The following is a 20,975-nucleotide window of genomic DNA, read 5'->3' on the forward strand; positions in this document are numbered from 1 at the left end:
AAAAACCGTAGGAATAATATAGTGCAGTATAATGTAAGAATACATGTCTCTATTCCTGTGACAGATGCGCATAGATGATGAATACGTTAAGTAAGCTGAATCAATCCCTTAGCAACATCCTCTAGTTGTGTCTTTAGGACCTCCAACTAGATTAGGCGCAAGATGAATGTTTTTTATACCAGGTCGTTTAGGGTCTAATATTTGTTCATTATTAGTAATAGAGACGACTACTACGAAAGGCTTAAGCCAATGCCCCGCGTCCTTAGACCTCCCAGCACTGGCGCGGGTCTGAGCCTTTTTTTTCGGTATCGCTTTTGTTTGCTATATATAGCAGTTGTGGTTTGCGCAGTTGGAGAATAAGTTCAAAGGCAGTCTCGGTCGCGTCCTTCCGTCAACTGCTTTCCGACTACTAGAAACACATGGGACGAGTAACAAAGCTGACCCGAGGTCAAGTGTCTCCAGACGCTAGTATCCGTGACCTACAGCATATCTGTCGAACTGTGCGCGATCTTTCCATCCATCAGATGAATGACAGTCGGGATCGGTTGTATTTCGTGCCTGACGGGCCAGAAGCAGGTAAATTCACTCTTCACTCTGCTTGAATTTTCAGGTGGTTCGATCTCTTGAATATCAGTGGCGTGATGCGGTGAGTATTTTATGGAGATGACGATGCGATATAACGACCGTAGCATCGGGGCCTTTAAGCTCAAAGAAAGCGTTGATTCCGGTGTGCCGACTGACTAGAAGAATACCGAAAAGGGTAAGAAAAAGCCGGGAAATAGACGCCGGCAGTCGGGATTCGAACCACAAAAAGCGTCTGCCTCTTCTCACGTGCCAATCAACTCCACTAAGTAACAAACACTTCGTGAAGCTAAAAAAAAATGTAACTACAACAACGATAACTTATGCTACGTAGTTACTTTAACCATAGTTCACCAAAAATAGATCTTTGTTACATTGTAATGATTTTCATGTATGTTCTTTATGAGTCAACATTGTAGTCACTTTTAAGTAATTTAAGGAGTTAACTTTAATGTCTTTCACAATTCTTATTGAGTTTTCGGCTTTACGGTTTAATAGGCAAAATTGCGTGCTCGCCTAACTATGCGCTTAGGATCACCTTAAAGCTTTGTTCATGCTTCAAAAGTACAATTTGATGCTCCTGTTGTGACTGTTATTTCCCTTAAGTAAGGGCAATAAGTATCCATATGTACATATTTGATTTGGAATTTGCCCCAACTGCGTACGGGTGTGGCCTTACATGCGACAGAAAAAAAAAAAACGAAAAATAAACTCATTAATAATAATACCCTTCACAGTAGAGCAACTGGATCATAGTTGGGGATCTATTAATTGATATGTAGTATTATGATTCGGATAGTGAGAGATTATCCTATCGGTCTTTTTATTTTATGAAAATATTGTACAGAATGATACTGTCAGAATAAAATAACTATATTAAACATACATTTTGTTTATGCTAAATAAATAAATGCGATAGATTAATGGTAATGCGTTCATCATCACCAACTCGTTTTCTTTCGTTTACACTAGAAACGAACCCTTCAAGCCACTTGAAGTCATTTGGACAATATGTCGTATTAAAATAAATCATTCTAAGGTAATGCGCGACCGTTTATCTCGTCACTTGAAATCTAGAGTTATTATATATAGATACTTTTGTATGGCGTATTCGCTTTTTGATATAGTTTTGGCGGCTCCCATATTCAAGCCCTTCGGGGCTATGCAGCTATGTAGTAGGAGGATTTGGGCCGGCCGGCGACATCTCTATACTTCTAAAGTAGTCCGTTGGAATTGCCGGCATGAAATTTCCAGTGTCAGATTGTGGACGGCCCCCTCGATGGTCTTCGAAGAGAGAGCTAAATTTGTCGAATCAGCTTCGGCACAATCGTTGGTCGAAAATAGTACACAAGAATTGTATTACGATATTTAACATGTTTTGTAAAATAGTTCCTATCTTGGCTTTGTATATTTCGCTGTATAATATGACAGTATAAAAAAGAAAGCTCACGTGCGATTCTTAGATATTGAAGGACCGGTTATAAGAATTTTGAACTAGGCAACCTTACCTAGCGTGGCGTTTAACGTCGAAGGATTTTGCTATCCTTTCAACTTGCTTAGAGCAAGTATATCCCACTAAACGTATATTTGATCGGATGGTGCATTTTGTTGATATCTATTTAAGTATCTTTATTAAGAGTTTACTGAACTTTGCAAAATTACTGTGCAGGATGGTGCCGTGATGAGATTCAATTTTTTTCCATGAAACGGCAATGCTAACTTATACTTATTTTTGTTTCAAATCTGAGGAAAGCCGTTTCGTGTTAAAGTGAATTTTCTTTGAGGTGGACTTTTCGCCCAGAATAGAACTCACTGAAGGGGGTTATAGATGCATTTCCGACAAAATTTCGCTATTCGTATAAATACAGAACCGTACAATATAATGTGCAATAGTTGTGTAATTTCGGATCAAAACCCACCAACTGAATATCCACCATCATTTTAGTTACTTTTAACCACTCTCACTGTAATTCTTGCGGTATATGGAGCATTTATGGGTGGCTCAAGCAGACATCGTCTGCAAGAATTACATTGAACTAAAGATACCGTCTAGCAAGACGTTTTTTACCCATCTTCTTCGCATTACACGCATTCTCCCTTTCGAGTTAAAATATCCGGTGCTACCGTCTTAGATAAGCACCGTTTTAGATAGTTGGCAGTCCAGCTCAAAACAAAATATGCCTACGCCAGGTTTCGAACCTGGACCACCCTATGCGTTTTTCATTCCACTAACCAAACACTGCTAGGTCGTCGATAGTTCTTCCCCTAAACACGGTACCGTACCGATGCTTTTTACCAATTATTAGGCGAATTGAAGATTTAGCTGCTTCTCGTAGTGGCCTGTTAGCGTTGGTATAGAAGTGCTTCTATACGATCCCGTACACGTGAGTTACCTGAAGGTTACTTGTAGCCTAAACGAATCTTGGGATGAATCTAACGGTGTTTTCGCTAGGGCAGGAGGTAATTTAGGTATGAGTTCTTATCAAATTCGACATTCTATCATAATCATAATATCTACTATAATAATAGTGATAATCATATCACGAATGTCATCATTCTAAAAATAGGTCGTGCGATTTTTTTTTTGCATCTAGCTTTGGCATTAGGAGAAAACGCAACGTTGAAAACGAGAAGTGTGGAAAAGAAGCTCTATGGAATTTAATTTAATATGAAGGAAAAAATCATAGTTTTGAGGCGGCTCAACAATGATTGAGCGTTTGTGAGGTACATAGTGATGCAGTTCTCCGGCCTTATACAACGGACGTAAAACCATACCTTTAAACGTTTTCTGTTGACGAGTTGAATCTACTTTAGCTTAATATTAAGATATGTCATTGAGAAATATTGGTTCTTTGATTCATAGCTTTCTCAAGTAATCCAAAAAGGATTGAGGGTTGCGGAATATTGTAGGAGCGTAACGAGCAAACGGTAGCACAGTGTAATACACAATGATTTAGGTATGATACTGAAATACCTGGGTCGAGGCAATGGAATAAATAAATGTTTTGAACATTACGTTTGGTACATTTTAAGGACTATTTTAGACTACCGCCTTGTGCGACGAAATCGACTGTGTTTGTAGCCATTTTTGAATTTAGACCATCTTGCCGAGCAGGTCTGTACTTGCTTTGGGCCGGACTGAACGGGTAGCAAGGTCTTGTTAAGTAATACTCGACATGCATAGTTTGTATGAGAAAGACCTAAACAAGCCTTTGGTGTTTACAAGGAAAGGTCGGCCAACGATGCATATGCATTATGGGGTAATCATAAGAGTGACCTAAGCATTCAGACTAATGAAACCCATTCTAGAGGAATGGTGGCTGATGCGTTAAGCACCTAACCTAAAGATCACACTGTATCCGTATAGTTGCGTACAGCAGTATGGATGATCACTACAAAAAAAAACGCTGTAATAAATTTCCACCTTTTCTACTCAGAAAATATATCTAGGTGAATCAGGCCGGCGCGCACCAAGGCCAAATAAAGATTGTAGTAACTGAGGCTTGCGTCCTCTACATCTAAGCCAATGTCTCTTCTATTGCAAGAATGATTATCGTTTAATATTTGTCATTCAGATAAAAGCCATTATCTACACTGTGGAAATAACTGTATCCGTTACCGTTCTCCACTAACTACTAGAAAAAGTCATACCCATAACGAGATTACATGCGGATGAATATTTCGTAAAGGTTATGTGTTTCTTGCATTTATAAAAGTGATCTGCGCTTCCTACAGAACAGGTACCTATCGAGACTAAATGGCAGCCACTACTCAACTTGTGCAGTGACGATACTCATTGTATCCCCGCTTGAATTAAAGATCGTATCAGTCATACGCAAGGTTCTCACATACACTGTTCTGCGATTTCCAGCCCTTACGCGAAACGCCGTTAAGCAGAAGTAACTATTTTTACGATCGCTGATGCCAGACCTAGCTTCATTAACGCTGCTGGACCTTCAAAAAAAAAATAAATAAATAATAAAGAAGCCATAATACGCGTATTGAGCTTAATGAATAAAAGCAAACTTTTCTTTTGCCTCAACGTGGATTGCACGTAACACGAAGACTACGTGCAAGAGAGTTGTGTCGATGAGCAGTATTTTGCGGTCTGCAATAGCAGACGCCGGCAAGAGGCAGACGTGCGCAAAGCAGTTATTGATCACGGTAAGGCAGGATCTACTCATACAAGCGACCTTCCGTAGGCTATTTGTCTGCGGAGCAGTACCTGATAGAGGCGGATAGAAGGTTTACAAATAAGAGTAGTGATGACTATGTACGTATTTCTTCACTTTTGTTCGGATATATTGTATTGGCTAAAGAAGTTGTGCACAAACTGGCCAGTTTGTGCGTATGTATGCATTGCTATGAGTATTTGTGTTTACTTGCTCGCGCCGATGTTTCCCACTGAACCCTAGTTGGCTACATAACGTTTGTGTATGATGCAGTTGGCGGTCGTCTCACAGAGGGTCCAATGCTGAGTCATTGGTGTCGATTTCCTTCGGCGAGCAATTTTAGCTTGAAGAGTGCTAGAATATAAAAGCTGGCCTTTTGTACAAAGATTTGTATGATTCTTATATATATACTGCTGTGTTAAGTGTACTACACGCATAGCCCAACTAATGTTCACAAGAGCTTTTTGCTAATTTGTTTAGACCCTTCAAGTTAAGACAATCGTCTATCCGCCGTGGTATATCGTCAACGTTGCGTGGCTGTGCCGTCCTTCTGCCACTTTGATAAAATGATTTGCGTGTTTCTTTCAAATACGACTTCGTGCTTGCAAATTGTGTAGTTTAATTGTAATGCAATGTGTGAAATGACGAGTATTCATGTGTCATCGGGAAAAAAAATATGGCGATCTGCGTCGTGGGGTAGTTAGTTATCGGTTGGATGATTTATCATTAGAGCAAAAGCTGATATAAAATTATTCATTCTACTTCTGGAAGCATTTAAAGAAGACGAGAAAGAAGCTGATTCAGTTTGTGTAGTGGTAGCTGTTTTCTTCGCGTCGGTTTCAGGTTGTTTGTAGCTTAGAGAAACGTGCATTTTTTGACTCTTTCGCTATTCCAGCAGAAGTCCGGAAGAGCAGAATAGTCCCGGCTATGCGCGGTTCGTTAACGGTCTCCTGGACCAGATCGGCGATCACAATGATGGACAAACAAAGTCTTCTTTCGGGCACGATAGCGACAACGTCCCTTCAGATACTGAATATCCTGAAGACGACGCGTTGAACGACATCACCTTTGATAATATGCAAGTAAATTTTGGTTACAACGATATGGTGGAAGAAACTTTGGCTATGTCGAACAGGGCTCCAATTCAAAAGATCGAAACTGAGAAAACAAATTGCTGCGAGTCTCAGGGTCAGTCTCAATGGAACGGACAGCTAGCGCATCAATCTAACTGTCACCAGAAAGCAAAAATACTGGAAACTGACCGTTGCCCAACAAAGATTCATGAAGAGCTTGACCAGACCCAGTTGGATATAATCAAGACCAAATTGGCTTCTAATCGTATACAGCACATGTCGGACAAGTTTTCTAATGGCAACCATAGCTCAAAATCATTATCAGAGTCTGAACACGATTTGGACCATTTGATTGGCATACGCATCGTTGTTCCAATTGGCCACTGCTCTAACGTCGACCACAGAAATGAATTTATTCAAAATCTTTTTCAAAAAGTCCAGCTATTAGATCATCCATGGCAAAGAAAGGTCGTCCTTGGTAAGCTACCTGGTGAGTAATCCAACTATAGATAGTATTGCCTAGTCGTAGATCGTATTAGGATTGTCAAATCTTGCCCACTAAACAAAATACTATTGTTTGTATATCTAATATGCGTTTAGATTAGTACTGATCAGGTAAATTTAAAAATCTTTGAATAAAATTGGTGAAGACTTTACAGATTACCTCACTCGTGCACATAACTATAGTAGCTTACGTATTTTTGTGCTTTTCCTATAGACGATGTGTTTCTGTTCAACCTAACCGTTGAGGAAGCCACCATCATCCGATACTACATTCATAAGAGCTATCCACCCTTGCCAAAGCCACAAAATAGCACAGAGAAGCACGAAGAACGTGTGACCCAACTCGATGCCAGTTGTTTATTAAGCTTGAAGTATAGATCGTTTGTTACCGATGAAATTCTCCAAGCTATTGCCACCCATTGTCAAGGAACAGATAAAATGGAGATTTCATACGTAGTAAGTAAATAGGCAGCTTCTTCTACACCGTACGTATCAAGTCTGTATCGTCAATCAACGCTGTGAGCATTCCTGTAATCTATTCCTTTGATCACCTTTGTATAACTAGCTACTGAAGAAAGCGTATGGTTAATTACAGATTTAGTTCATCGCGTAATTAAGAGTGGTTTATGGTAACGTAAGTGTCAAGAAGCCTAAAATCTTTTCGTATCGGAAAATTTACCGAAGACTAATACGCATGATTGTGTAAACTGCATAATTATGTTTTTTTTTCTGAAAATGGATCATCATTTATTTATCATCTAACATATAATTCTGCAATTACGTACCTGCGTTATTGTGTTCCAAACAGGAGCTGCGCAACAAAATGCAATTTCCCCTGACGATTGATCTTCCTATTGACTATAATCGCCTCATTGAGGTCAATCGGGCAGGCTTTTATGGTTTATTGGTTAAACGCGAAAAGGTGGCACCCCCAAACGAACTCGTTATCAAGCAAAACTATATAATGGTAACCGTCAGGTAAGGACAATTGTAGTGCGTTTTAAAGGGAGTGCTGGCTTGAAGTTATCTGAAATCGTTGACAAATAAACAATGGGACCAATTATTCATTTATTAACGTGTGCCTTCGAACACAATCATAACACACGCTTTAGTTGCGACTACACGTTCAGACACAAACAAATCGATCCGCAGGCTGATTCTAACGCGCATCTTTCCTACTGTATAATGACCTACGAAGCCTTCGGCGACTGGCTCCAATCGTACACGGCTTCCTGAATGCTGTGCAGAACTCTTACAACGGACGTAAATCCAAACTGACCGTTCCGCCCGTCGGTAAGAATTCAACATTAAAAATGGCTTTTCTGATTTCGAACAAAAGTTGGATGCTTACTCTCTAAAGAATTACGGGTGTGTAGCCAATACTATAGTTCAACCTCTAATAGCGTAATCTTTAGATCTTTTTCAAATATTATATCTTCTTGCTTGTTCTTGTTTATTTAACCTTGCGTTCGAGTGTTTAACATGTCATCATGTCGTATACGAATACTTTTTTTTAACAACCCTATCCTGCGTAGAACAGTCGCGCCCTACTACTATGTTATGTATTGTAGCAGTGTAGCATATGAAAATGTTATTTAAGCAAAATAATACGTCTACCAGATTCAACAAATAACGTATCAGTAGATTTTAATATATTCCTTCGTTTAGATATTTCCTTTTTCATAGTAGATATTTCTTTTTCTATAATTAACAATGATGTTGCGGTACTCTGAGTTTGTTTATCATCAATTTGCAGTTTTTATCCTTTTTTTTTTACCATCGTCAGCTATAATCTATATAGTCTGGCAGAGAATTTGTAGCCAGCTAGCAAATTACGCCGACAATGCAAGTCGTCATTGTGCCGTAGTTTTACTCGCATACGAGATGTGATGTCTTTCCTACCGTACTAGAGAGCTATACTGCCTCTAGTGGAGTTGTTGTCAGTCACTGGGTTACAACCATGGTCTCTGCATAGTTACGAACTGGTACCAATTACGTTTCGGATGTTTGTATCATTAGGGGACAGGAAACATGTCGCAATTTATCTAAACGACAAATTTCTCAAGGATATACTTAGTCTTATCGATAAAACGTACCCCCTACGTGAAAACCGTTGTGCTGCCATGCGAAGCATTAGTGCAAAGGTCACCGGAGAGGGACAAGCGAAACCGCTTGAGCATCTTGTAGCCTGCATCCCTGGTATTGAGGTGCGTCCATTAAATATGACCGAACAGACAATAGCAAAATTTCATCACGTTTATTAGTCTTGGTATAAAGTATCAAGCATTAGTCAATAAATTATGTCAAGGTTGATGCCTCCACCTTTTTTCGTTGAGGCTCAAGTGGAGTTCAGAAAGGCTAGACGTACACTAGAAAGCACAAAGCAAGATTTACGTTGTTTTTTAGTCACTATATGGTGGTAAATAGCAACTGTTACTAGTAGGCATAACTGCCCTGAAATACTAAATGTATATATACATATTTGGTTGTTTAGGTGGTTTGGTTGGCTGAAGGAAAATGTATTCGTAAATTAGAGCTAAGCAAACTAGAAGAAGATACTGAAAAAAAGAGTACATTCGAAAGAGAAAAACATCAAACTGATAACAACACGGCACAGGAGATCACCAAGACCCTGACCGCCATTCTTAAGGTATGGATATATGGCATAAATGGAAACATAACGCACACTCTCGTGTGCAGTAAGTTCTTGTTTATAAAGATTGCATTAATTCCCTTTCCATAGCAGTTCCTCTGCCGCATATTATTATGCTCTGCAATTGACTCAACAACTTCTTCCATAAGCTATGTTCTTACTTGGCTGTGCACGTTTGAAGGACCCAAAAAATCAGTACATGAGGTTCGCCGACCTCAAGAAGGAGTATCTAGCGAAGAAGGACCCAAAGCTCGAGATACCTAGCTCTACGTTTTTGAAGGAGTTCGTCAAGAAACACGTAAAGCACTTCCAGGTGGGTGCAGCTATTATATGTAATTCATTGATGTTTAAAAATCGAGTAATATGTCTGTTCGGAGGCTTTAATCCTTACTAGTTTTTGTACTCACTCATTCAAATGGTAAGCAAAGAAATTTTGAGCGATTAAACGATGTTATCGTTACGCTAACGCTGGGTTGAAGGTACACGTATGGGGACAAAATTGCGAGAATGAACTTATTTTTATTTATGAACTTTCAATATAAACACAAACAAAAAATGCAAATTTAAAAGAGTGTATATTTCGCGATGAAGGCATATCTTATTCATACCATCAACGCCAAGATCAATGTCAAGATACTCTCGCGTTGCCCGTGATTCGTAGTTCTTCTGTGAGTGTAACGTCAATCACTTGTTTCTTCTGAGGTCTCGTTCCGTCCTGTCGAAAGGTTCAACGCGACACTGTTTTTGCTTGTAGAGGAAGGCCGTTATAACTTTTCTAACCACTTAGTTTGTTGTTCTGTTGTATGAAGACCCCTTTGCCTTTTCTCTATGGGTCGGTTCGGTAACTTCTCTTGCTTCCGCTACATCTTGATTCCTTTTGGCAGCTAGTTTCTCTCATAAGGGTTTCTTTATAGTACGCGTAGTTACCATGTAAATTCGATGGACACTATTGAACCGCAAGGATATCCGCTCCCTGACTCTTCTCAGTCAAAGCATCGACGTAATAGTTCTATGTAAAACTTGAATCGACGCACCGTTCAACGTACCGGGTTTTTCTACAGTACACTCACCAGTGAGCAGACCAGACGACAGAGAAAGGCCTGCTCAGGATATGCTAAGTCCAACATATGTCAACAGGTAGAGACGTTGACACGATGTTAACAGCGCCTTGCTTAACGGATTGCAAACAATCGTAGCAGGTAACTTCAACTTAAGATTAGATAAACCAAAAGACGCTTCGTTTTAATATGGGCGTCTTTCCGATACCATATAGCTGTTATCTACTTTAACATAACAGAAACAAACATTTTAATACATTTTTTCAAATGCGATTTGTTACACAACATTATTACAATTGTCCTTCTGACTCACACGCAATATCTGCTTCACCTAATTGAAGTTCTAGCAAAGGTAAGCTGAACAACACAGTTTTAGCCATTCTTACATGGACAAAAGATTCTAATCCCGTTTTAATACCTGCCGAAGTAAACAACGCAGGGTATATTCTAGCAAAACTGAACCTGAACTATATATGGTGAATCGTTTGGCGCCTACAAGGTTGCCTTCGATTAAGTCGGCTTCATGTCTTTTTTAATTTTAGGTAGGCAATTATCTTGTTGTACATATTCGAATGTTTAACGTAGTTGGTTTTCCTTTAAGCTTATATAATGTTCCTTGCTCTTGTGTTAAAAGAAATCGACGTTTTTTGCTACAAGCTATACAGTGCGATGTCCGGACTGTGTGCCAAGCGTGGCAAAGCGTCCCATAGAAAATCGATTAACGCTCGCTGGGTCATCAAAGCAGTACGCGAGATAGCGTTATTGTCTAACAGTATCACTTTGCGTCGCCCTTCGCCAATTTAAGGCTTTTTTCGACCGATCTCGTGGCTCAGGCGCACGAGTTGATTTGCGTAACGGTCTCCCGGGGTTCGTTCCTGGAGTTCAAGTAGCCCATAGCATAACATTCCCTTCTCATTTCACCATATGCAAAGCTGCAGCCTTCAACCATGCATATTTCTTCGTTGCGTCGAACTAGAAGAATCTAACCATTCTGATTTGCATTTAGCAAAGTCGTTCTTTCATCATACTTTCGTCGCCATTGTCCCAATATAAATTGTTCAGAACTGCTACGTAGCTACCGAGCAGATTGCTCAGACAAAGAGGATCTATGAAGAATCAAACCTTTCCGGGATTACTTAGAAACGACTGCTTATGAAAGAATTTTTAATCAATCGACAAATTTTCACGCCCAGTCTTCTCTAGAATAGATTGATTCATTTATATTCATTACAGATAATTGGCAGGGAAGGCAATGAACTCGTTATGCTCAGCCACCGCGCCCAAATTAAAAGGATCTCTAACGATGTCAGCCGCCTTCTTCGGGCGCGCAATCCAAAATGCATCAATGCTGCCGAACTGCCTGGAGAGCTCGTTGAGCTTTGGTTACATAGCAGAGACTCAGAAGAACTCGACGTGTCGCGATTTGGTGTGTGTTACCTCGATGATCTGCTGGTAACCCTCCCACAACACTGGGGCATCTATTGTAGTGAGTACATCTCAAACGAGACGGGAGCTTTGGTCGTGCGACAGTATGGTGATGGTATGGAAGATGTTCCAAACTTTATTAAGTTGGAATACCCCACAGGTCCGATAGGGTTGCGAGATAATCTCAGTGACTTCTTAGCGAGTGAGAAATACAATGATTTCAAAGGATACAGCATAGTACATGCCTGGATACCAATTAGTCATCGTTCCGATTACAAGCTCAAGCTGATAGCGCTCTTAAGACAACAGGTGAGTTGCGTGTACTGCACAATTTATAGTATATTTCGGGGGTCTTTGGGGACACGTCGTTCTTTTGAACGAGGGGTTACTGGCTATGTGATTAAACACTGCTAAGCTCTCCACAATACCGATTGTAAGGGCTGAAATTTAGCAAAGTTCAAACTACTAAATTTAGCTAATTATAATTTGGGGGTAATAATATTTTTGCATTTCATTGGATGTTATTTGTTCCATAACAAAGCGGTTTATTTCTCTACCCTAATTTCGAAAATTCCAAAATCAAGACAAAATACGCCTTGAAATAGTTCTGTGAACGACTAAATTGAATCATATTACTTAACGACTGTAGGTACCGCCAGTTGAGGCGGAGCCGTATGGATGACTGTTTTTTTCGGGAATGCTCGAAATAGAACGCCAAAGATCGCAAATATGACAAAAAAAATGAGAGAAAAACTTTCTGCAACAATGATCGCTGTCACTAGCAATTAACCTACCAGCTCGAGAGTCTTGTAAACCCACCCCAAGTGTAAGCCAGAAATACGTTTACTTGATCATTCCACCGAAAAGGATGCCTTCATCCCGCGCTCAACTTTTTTTGATGGCTCGTAGATTGATGGTAATGCGTGTCTGACATGACCAACCTAAGCCATAAGTGTACCCCGCGACTTGACACTCCGTTCAAAATCGAACTTCGGTGGTAGCTTGCAAGACATATTGGGCTACTGACGTGAAAGGCGCAAAAAAACAGGCCCATCCGGGTCGCAGCGCCTAGTGCTCTATAACTGCTATTTCTATGCTAAATAATTGGTATTTCTAAAACTCGCCTCCGCTAGCGAAGGTACCCCTATTTCCAGCTCAAATATACCTGACGACTGATCAGTCGGATTAAGGGCAATTTTGGCAGTTTCTTCGGTTCAGGGTTCGAATATGCGCCTAAGGCTTCGCCTGTCGTAGTACTTACCGTGAAGGCGACCACCAGGAACATCGCGGAGACAAACGAGCCGCGTGCTTTCAATAAAACATGCCCCTTCTATTAGCCCGTTTGCTTGCGAGTGTCCCACGGCGGTTCTTGTCTGTCCTACAACTTGTTCTAACAACGACTATCAGTCTGCGGCGTGCCATCTTTATTTACTCAGCAAAAGAGTTCAGTCTCTTCGGCGTAATGCAGACTTTCTATGAAACGGCGGATTAAGTTGTCTATGTTCTTAGCAAAAATATAGTAATTAGCAGGTACTACCGCCAGCGAGTAAAAATTAACCGGCCGGCAGTAGAAGGACACCGTTCGATCTGTCACCCCTAAAGGCAAAGAAGGCCCAGCCCAGCTCATGTCGTGTTGTGGGATCGTGTGAAAGTGTGTGAGCTACAAGTACATATCCTAGCTCTTGGCACAAAAGTTGTAACAAAAATTCCCCAAAAGCAATAGAAACTTAGAAACGAACGCTTAACGGCCGCGCCATGCAGGATTTCCCTGACGGATATCAAGCAACCAATGTAGAATATTTGATTCCATATTCAGGTAACAACCTTTGTGAAGGCAACAATGACCAGACACATGCGCGGTGTGATAACAGAAACACTTGAGCCAGGGAAACCGGAGATGGAATTTCTACAGTTCTTTTCAAACTACTGAACCATACAGGGAGACCACCTAGGCTTTCTTTTCTTTTTACTGTTCAGGGACCTACTCAAGAGGATTTGTAAGACTAGGAACCTCGTGAAAGTGTTTTTATTTGCAGACGACTTGTCTATGAAAATATTAAGTTCCGGATACAGTAAGGCCTTTCAAAACTGCCTACAGCCACCACGGAGCTTTTTACAAGGATGAAAGCGGTGAGGTTCAGACGTAAAGGCAGGCTAGCACTTTAAGATACCTTAGTCAAATCGGACATGCCTCTGTAATACAGACTCAAGTTTCCCAAAAGCCGTAAGTACCACACAATGGCCGTAGCTTCACATCGGATATAGATAAGAAATGCAAGAAAACACTGGGTGCAGCGGCTTTCATAAGAAATCCACGACGCCTACCTATTTTATCTATATCTCTTCGTTTCTTGAGGTTACTTCAGCAGTCACATGCGACATCGACGTAATATGGCAGAATTTGACTGTAAATCCATCAACAGTGCCTTTCTTGTAAAAGTCTTACCGTTCACGATGAAATCGGCTTGAGTACGTCGTTGCTGACGCATCACTCCTCGCCGAACAATTCAAAATCCATTTTAACCATCTGCGTACTCTTGTTTTCACGAGAAATTTCGTTAACTGGGAAAAGAAATTGGCGGAAATTAATGTCGATTTCCTCAGCACTAGAATGATGAGGGATGTTACGTGGAAAAAACTGGATTGTCCAAACTCATATCATCACGTGATTTACGGTACATGGCTCTCGTCATGTATTGTCTACATCGGGCTTACATGAACCCATTGAGAGCTACATCTGCAAACCTGTGATACGAATCATACGGCACGATGCCCCTACCCTCTAAAAGAACCTTGCTTGGTGACGGTATTAGTTTACGATATTGTAAGACTGTTTGTGTATTACAAATTCCATACAATCTACTACCATCATGAGCAAGTTTATAAATATGTTTTTGGCTGTTATATATATTTTTGTAGGTCGTCAAGAACTATCTAATAAATATTGTTTAAGTTAATGTTATATATTACCGACCGAAGCCGGAAATACAGTTATTCTATAATACATTTATATATATATATATATATATGTGGCTAGTGTCCTTTTCGGTATTGATTTGACCTATTCGTTAATGCCATGCCATATCAACCCAATCTATTGTTCCGGTAAACAGCAATGGTTACACTTAACATATCCAGTTGTCCCATTGAGGCGTTACAATAATTTTATCACCTGGCTGTAGTAATTTTACCAGACTTTTTTAATGGGAAAAAAATGCTGACCGGTACCACGCTCTATTTACCATGTTACAGAAAGTCTATGTCCTTAATTTAGGCAACAGATAGGGCTGAATCCTGGATTTATTACATACTCTTTCGTTAAATTTAGCTAATTTCATAGTCTTGAAGTATTGGAACCTGGTCGGCAATTGTTGAAAATTTTCGAAAAATGATATACTGTAACATTGTCTGTTTTTCGAACGTTACAATAACGTTGAAATCGAACTTTGAAAACGACGTTCGCCGTTTTACGTTTTCGTAGTTGAGAGGTAAAATGGTACTTACATAAAAATACGCCCACTTCTTACAGCATACGACCCTACACAACCTACTAAGGTAGCAGGATTTGTGCCATTTCAAATCTTACTTCGTATTACCTAGCAAGACTTTGTAGAGGTTTACCACGGCCTGTAATCTGTCTAGCCCTCATCTAATAACCACAAGAACGTTTCCCCGCCTGTTTTGTCAAATAACTGGTTTACTCGAATAAAGTCTGCAGTGTCCCATGCAGAGAAGCTCTTGAAAAATGAACTTTGATAGCTGTTTTGGACAAACGAGAGCGGGAGAAGTCGACGCAAGTGCATCTAGCCATAAATATTATTGTCCGCGAGAGGTAAAGCCGGCCCAAAATTACTTTACCTTTATTTATTTTCACCATGTTGCTTGCCTACATTTCATCTCTATAAAGGCAGGGCCAGAATTCAGTTTTCTAACAAGTACAAAGGTTCTCCAATATTTCTTTATTTTCTATCGAAAAAGGAAAAAAAAAAAAACGCCAGACTTACGTTAAATGCTTGCGTTTATTTTTTATCGCAGATATTGAACATGTGTCGAGGGGACCCAACAGCTGCTGATCTGAAGTCGCGTGTCGAAAATCTCGCAATACACTACAGTAATCATCAACAGAAACAACAGCACAATCAGCAGTATCGTCGTCAGCAAAATTTTCAGCATCAGAACCAACTTACCCCTCAGACCTCTCTATTGAAACGATACGAAAATGCCTGTTTGCGGTGTAATAGACAGGCGGTGGATTCGGTCAAACAGATCTTATTCAGTGCTTCGCCAGCTAAGCCCGCCACAACCGGTAAGGCGATACACAGCAACAAAAGTTGTTCCGACAGAAAGACCGATGGAAAACACCATATGCCATGTAATTTTGAGCTGGATTTTAAGGAATTTATCCCTACCTTCCATCACGTGTTCAACTGCCAGGCTATCGTCAGCGACTACGGGACCCTCAACCTCTTCGAGGTATCTTAACGATATCAGCTATACGCATGTCGATCGAATGCTAGCGAATTGAATTATACGTGAGCAAACGACTCTCTATCCAATATCTGTTATGCAGAAATTATGACAATGGGTGTTTGAGAAATTATGCTCAGTCCAGTGAAACATCTTGTTACACTTAGGAATCTTGCCTATTTGTCATGGTCGTTTTCTAGTCGCAACAACATAAACCGATTGATCTGCCTTCCTGACGATTTATAGCGACAAACTGTTTTGGTTTCCTCTGTGTCTATCGCCTGGCTTGTACTCTATCCAGCTGTTTGACCTTATGGGAGACACGGTTTTACTGACGCACTTTGACGCAGCCGACGCAAAAATCAAACTGACCGCCGAAGCGCGACGAGACGTTTTGGAGCGGCGGCTGATCCACATTCTGCGCAGGAGCCAATATCATCAGCTTTCGTTCAAGGACCTCACTGAGCAGTAAGTTATCGATCGAATAACTTGAGCGGCTGGTGTCCGTCGGTCGCATAGCTTTGCATACGGATCTGGCACGCGCGATATGCATCTCGTCCTCAGCTCCGTTTGAGACACCCAGCTGATAGTTGGGGTCGTTTGTATGTCTACACTTGCTTTATATAAGTAGCTTATCTAATAAATTGCACCAGCTTGTGCCTCGTTATTTAGTATTGCGGTCGATCGTTTGTAAGTAAATGTTTAAACACTTTCTTTACACTTCGTGTGTCTCTCGGGAGAAACAGATACAAAAATGATCCGACGATGAGTCCGTTTTACGACGAGTGCGAAATCTGGCATGCTGTGTGTCACTCGAATCTCATCGTCATTAAAACAATTGATGGCAAGTGCTTCACTAAATTGAAGCCAAGGTTCAGTCTCAAAGAAGCTATGAGAAACTGCGCGGATGTAGCAAATCTACTTAGCATCTTTATGACAAGCTTTACGCCGGTAAGTACAACTTTTCGGTAAATATATAGTAAATAGTATCTAACAATGATATCATATGATGCTGTTGTACACCCAACTTCGAACTTAGATCACCAGCTTTGTGATTGAGCTTCCTATCCTAGTCAATATTAGGACACAACCTCTAGGATGGACGTTATTCGCATTAAGTACCTTGTTGTCGATGAATGTTGTTTTTAGTTGACGTTTGACCAGCTGCAGAGGAAGTTCCAATCGAAGTTCGGTTGCCATATGCCACTGTTTGCATTTATGGTACTAGAGGAGATGGGCGCTATCCGAAAAACGCGGGTGCATAACGTTTCGGCCGCCAAGACCGCATTTGATTTGCAGGATATCTGTCGCACCGTGCGAAACCTCATCTACCAGATGACCGATAAGCCATACGAGAAATACTATGTTCCTGATGAGAGCACGGATACTATTCACGTGAAGCCTTTGGAGCGTCAAGAACTGTCCATTCATAAACTGCTTGAACACTCAGGCGACTGTATGTGCCCCGAATTCGATGTCAAACAATTGATGAATGATTTCGATGAGTTCTTTCATGAGCATAATCAAACCGAGTATACCCTTAAACCTCATATTATTGCTGGTGTGCCAACACGAGAAGACATGGAAAATAAAAAAAAGAATCAAAAAAAGTGTCACTCTGCACATGCATCTCAAACGACCCCACGCGGTCGTGCAGACACCAAATAGGCCACAAAGTGTCGCGTCGTGCGAATCGTACGGGGTAGAATGTCGTGGAGATGCACATGTTCCGAAACGGTCTTCGGCAGGGGTCTATGCAGTGCCGCATAGAGGTGCTTGAAGCGGGCGTCACGTTTTTCGTTATCTGGTCGATGTTCCGGAACGAGAAAATAAATGCGTTTCTAACTTCTCGTTAGTTCCACTTCGACACAGATATTCTCCTACACTGTAATTCTACCTTAAAAGTATATTACTTTAACACAATGCGTTTGGTACACACGTGATTTAACTACACCTGCCATCTGAATTGCGTTGCGGTGTGCAAAAAGCTTCGTCAGTTCGTACTCGTTTGTAATCTAGGCAAATCCTAGAAGTAAAAATTCCATTTTACTGTAGTTTGCTCTGTCGAACGAATGTAGCCGCTGTGTAGTCTTCGCGGATGCTTTATTTAACGTTGTCCAGAGTATAACTTAGAGGGGAACGAAGGTCGCTTTGCCAAAATGCCTGTTTACCTTAGCCTTCGGTTTAAAGGTCGACACCTCTATGGATCGTAGTAAACAAGCGGAAAAACAGTGGTGTTGCTTCTTGCCAGTAGTAAACGTACTGTTTAGCTTCTTAAATGTGTCTCATCGGCAGTTTATCGAAATGATAGATCAAATTTTCCAGTCTGCCATAGTTTCATGGCCAAACGGACAACAAAACTTTATTTTGTTCCTAGGTCGCTACTAGAGGACTAATTGTAATGGAACGTTTCTTTTTTTGTAACTAGAACTTTTAACTATTTCAACCATCTATGTATGGGATGTGCCAACAGCACATATATATATATATATATATATATAGAGAGAGAGTGTGTGGCTGATCTGATTGTGGCAAAATCAAAATTACCATTGACATACTGATCGTTTAACTTGATTTATACGAGTAACATCTTAAAGAAATCAAAGCTAACATGTGATTCTGTTTTAACTTTAACTGTTTCAACAAGCGTATCGAATTGAGGCATAGGTTAATTGACCTTTACGTGTATCTTGCACAAAACGACATGGGCAGTCCTTAATTCAGAAGGACGAGAGAAAAAGCTGATACAGCTTGGGAATGGACGTCATATATATACATTTCATGGTGTGTTAATAATAGATTTTAATATGGCCAAGCTTACTTGATGCGCTTTTAACGCTAGCGGCAGCGATGGCCCCCAGAGGCCAAAGTTATAGACGAATTACTATATTACTGATACCAACAATAACGTGCACACGTACAAATGTATTGATTTGATATGCTTCACTAGACAGACTATGGTTAATCGGTAAACTCATTTTACAGATAACAATAAAAGACATATTTAGAAAATCATATTTACTAGGAGTTTATTTTGGTAATGAGTAGTTAGGAGAACGGTGGCTTTGTTGACGGTCAAAATCAAAAAGCCAGAGATTATAGCTAATAGAAACAGTGACTAAGCGCCCTCGCGAAAAGGGTAATGTACAGTATACACGGTTATCGACAGTCGACTAGGTGACCGCTATTTCAGCTTAATGAAATTAACATAGGACTCATACACCCAGGTAAGGTTGAATTTCTCCCCTTCTGAAGCATACCCCCCCCCCCCCAACTTCTCTAGAGCAGAAGTAATTTTCTATAATCTTCTCTAATTTTGGACCTTTGCAAAGTCGATGACTATCGCTAATGGAATTATAATGTATGTACCACTATACGAACATGCTTCTGACCAATCAGCTAGCTTCAGCCTATTTTTAGTACAAAAAGAACGTGAATTGAATAAAGGAGCTTAGTAAACGTATCTCAAATGACGAGAGAAGAGGTAAGTTTGTAGAGCCTTCAGCCTTATAGTCGGATCTTTTCTTGGAATCAATTAGATCAATCAAAGTCAAAACCTCTTCGTTTCGGTTCGACCAAAGAGCGTTAGCCACAGTTTCTAGTACGTAGATTTATTCACGCTAGTTAAACGACTCGTATTTACTATACTTACATGAGATTTGAGGTAAAAATAAAGTGGTAATACTTATTATCTTACACAAATGCTTCTTCTTTGCTTCTCCTACTACTACTGCCCAAAAACACAGGCACTTGATTAGCCCAAGATAGGTAGACATGTAATAATAATATAATGTTACAATACAATGTTTCTGGCTCATAGTAATGCGGTGATCCAAGCCGATAGTAGGAAAAATCGATTTTTTTTATACGCTCTATATAATCTCCCATTAAAATAAAACGAATATTTACCTAAGCATTTAACAAATGATGCTTCTCACTCGAAATCGCCCATGCTATTTAATCAAATAAAGAACTAGCTGATTTCTTCTTTAGCTCTGCGTCTAATACCCAAAAAAAATACCTAGGCTAAAATGTCCGGCGCTGCCGACCTCAAGCCCTAAAATATCTATACTGACAATAAATCAGATTATAAAAATCGAATTAAAATTGTATATAATATAGCTATTATTCTAGGAGTATTATTCTAGGGACCATGTGTAAATAATGTTGGCAAACTTATTTCGATGTACAGTATAGTTCAAAGAATTCGGTAACTTCTGAAACACTTCTTTGTAATAAGTTTACATTCAGCTTGGTACCATCTGAAAACGTCGTTGACGGGATACAGCATACGAGCAAAATGTGTCACGTTTACAGACTCAGGATTCTAGTAATGCGAGAGCCACAAATGTGTACAGAAGCAACGTTCTCAGTAAAACATAGAAATTTCTGTGCGTATATTTCGATTTTAAAGGTGACTTAACGAGTTAAATTTACGGACTCTTTTTCAGGCTACAATGGATAAAAGAAAAGGCATCGTGTTATTCTTTCATTAAATTGTAGGCCGGTCGAGGTCTGATTGTTTCTAGACCTCGCGACTTTAGCTGGATCCATAAGCGGCCGTTCCTCATAACGTTCTATTGCGCATCAAGTACACTGATAAATACGCACAAAATGATTTTGCAGACGACTGTATGAATTTTCTACGTCGTCTTTAAGGCGCTAGCACCTAAATCTGCGCGCGATTGCGAGCGCACCAAGTCATACGCACAATGTGAACTTCCATCAGATTCCACTTTTTGCTATAATATTATTCATTGACTTTGCGCCTTATGTTGTCCTTGTCGGCGGACACTCGCTCTGGCAAATACGACCCTCAAGAGGATTCTTCGATGGGCCTAACGAGCGGACCTGTGTTGACGTAAAACACGCTTTCCGATTTGTCTTGGTTTCTACACTTAGTTTGCTTTTTGTTGTTACAAACACCGAACAATTTCGACAGCTTTAAACCACTGCAATTGAAAACACGATCAGGCGATGTGTTTCGAGATAGTGTTTCATTGGCCTCTATCACAGAGCATTCGAAACTCCTACTATTGTC

At 40.3% G+C, this 20,975-nt stretch overlaps 1 protein-coding gene across 4 annotated transcripts; it reads left to right on the forward strand.

Annotated features, from left to right (window-relative positions):
* Window positions 1–4,732: 4,732 nt before the first annotated feature.
* LOC111265901 (uncharacterized) lies at window positions 4,733–18,951 on the forward strand. 4 transcript variants are annotated; one of them, XM_022842901.2, is made up of 13 exons: window positions 4,733–4,855; window positions 5,653–6,317; window positions 6,546–6,787; window positions 7,140–7,309; window positions 7,530–7,624; window positions 8,351–8,538; window positions 8,826–8,981; window positions 9,166–9,297; window positions 11,276–11,776; window positions 15,503–15,940; window positions 16,236–16,402; window positions 16,681–16,885; window positions 17,084–18,951. In XM_022842901.2, exons 1-13 carry the CDS (start codon window positions 4,848–4,850, stop codon window positions 17,600–17,602), a joined length of 3,486 nt encoding a protein of 1,161 aa, XP_022698636.1. In that variant the 5' UTR covers window positions 4,733–4,847; the 3' UTR covers window positions 17,603–18,951. The 4 variants fall into 4 exon arrangements, with proteins under 4 accessions (XP_022698636.1, XP_022698635.1, XP_022698633.1 ...); XM_022842900.2 differs by having other exon boundaries at window positions 4,737–4,855; window positions 5,650–6,317; XM_022842898.1 differs by lacking the exon at window positions 4,733–4,855 and adding an exon at window positions 5,416–5,450 and having other exon boundaries at window positions 5,650–6,317.
* Window positions 18,952–20,975: the final 2,024 nt, after the last annotated feature.

The sequence above is a fragment of the Varroa jacobsoni genome, unplaced genomic scaffold (genome assembly GCF_002532875.2).
Source record: "Varroa jacobsoni isolate VJ856 unplaced genomic scaffold, vjacob_1.0 scaffold_1022, whole genome shotgun sequence".
Lineage (NCBI taxonomy): Eukaryota > Metazoa > Arthropoda > Arachnida > Mesostigmata > Varroidae > Varroa > Varroa jacobsoni.

Excerpts from the sequence above, each read along its gene's own strand:
- LOC111265901 (XM_022842898.1), top strand. The coding sequence starts at position 5,431 with ATGGCGATCTGCGTCGTGGG. Across the intron at positions 15,941-16,235 it reads GGACCCTCAACCTCTTCGAG|CTGTTTGACCTTATGGGAGA; the intron begins GTATCTTAACGA and ends TACTCTATCCAG. Across the intron at positions 16,886-17,083 it reads TTATGACAAGCTTTACGCCG|TTGACGTTTGACCAGCTGCA; the intron begins GTAAGTACAACT and ends TGTTGTTTTTAG.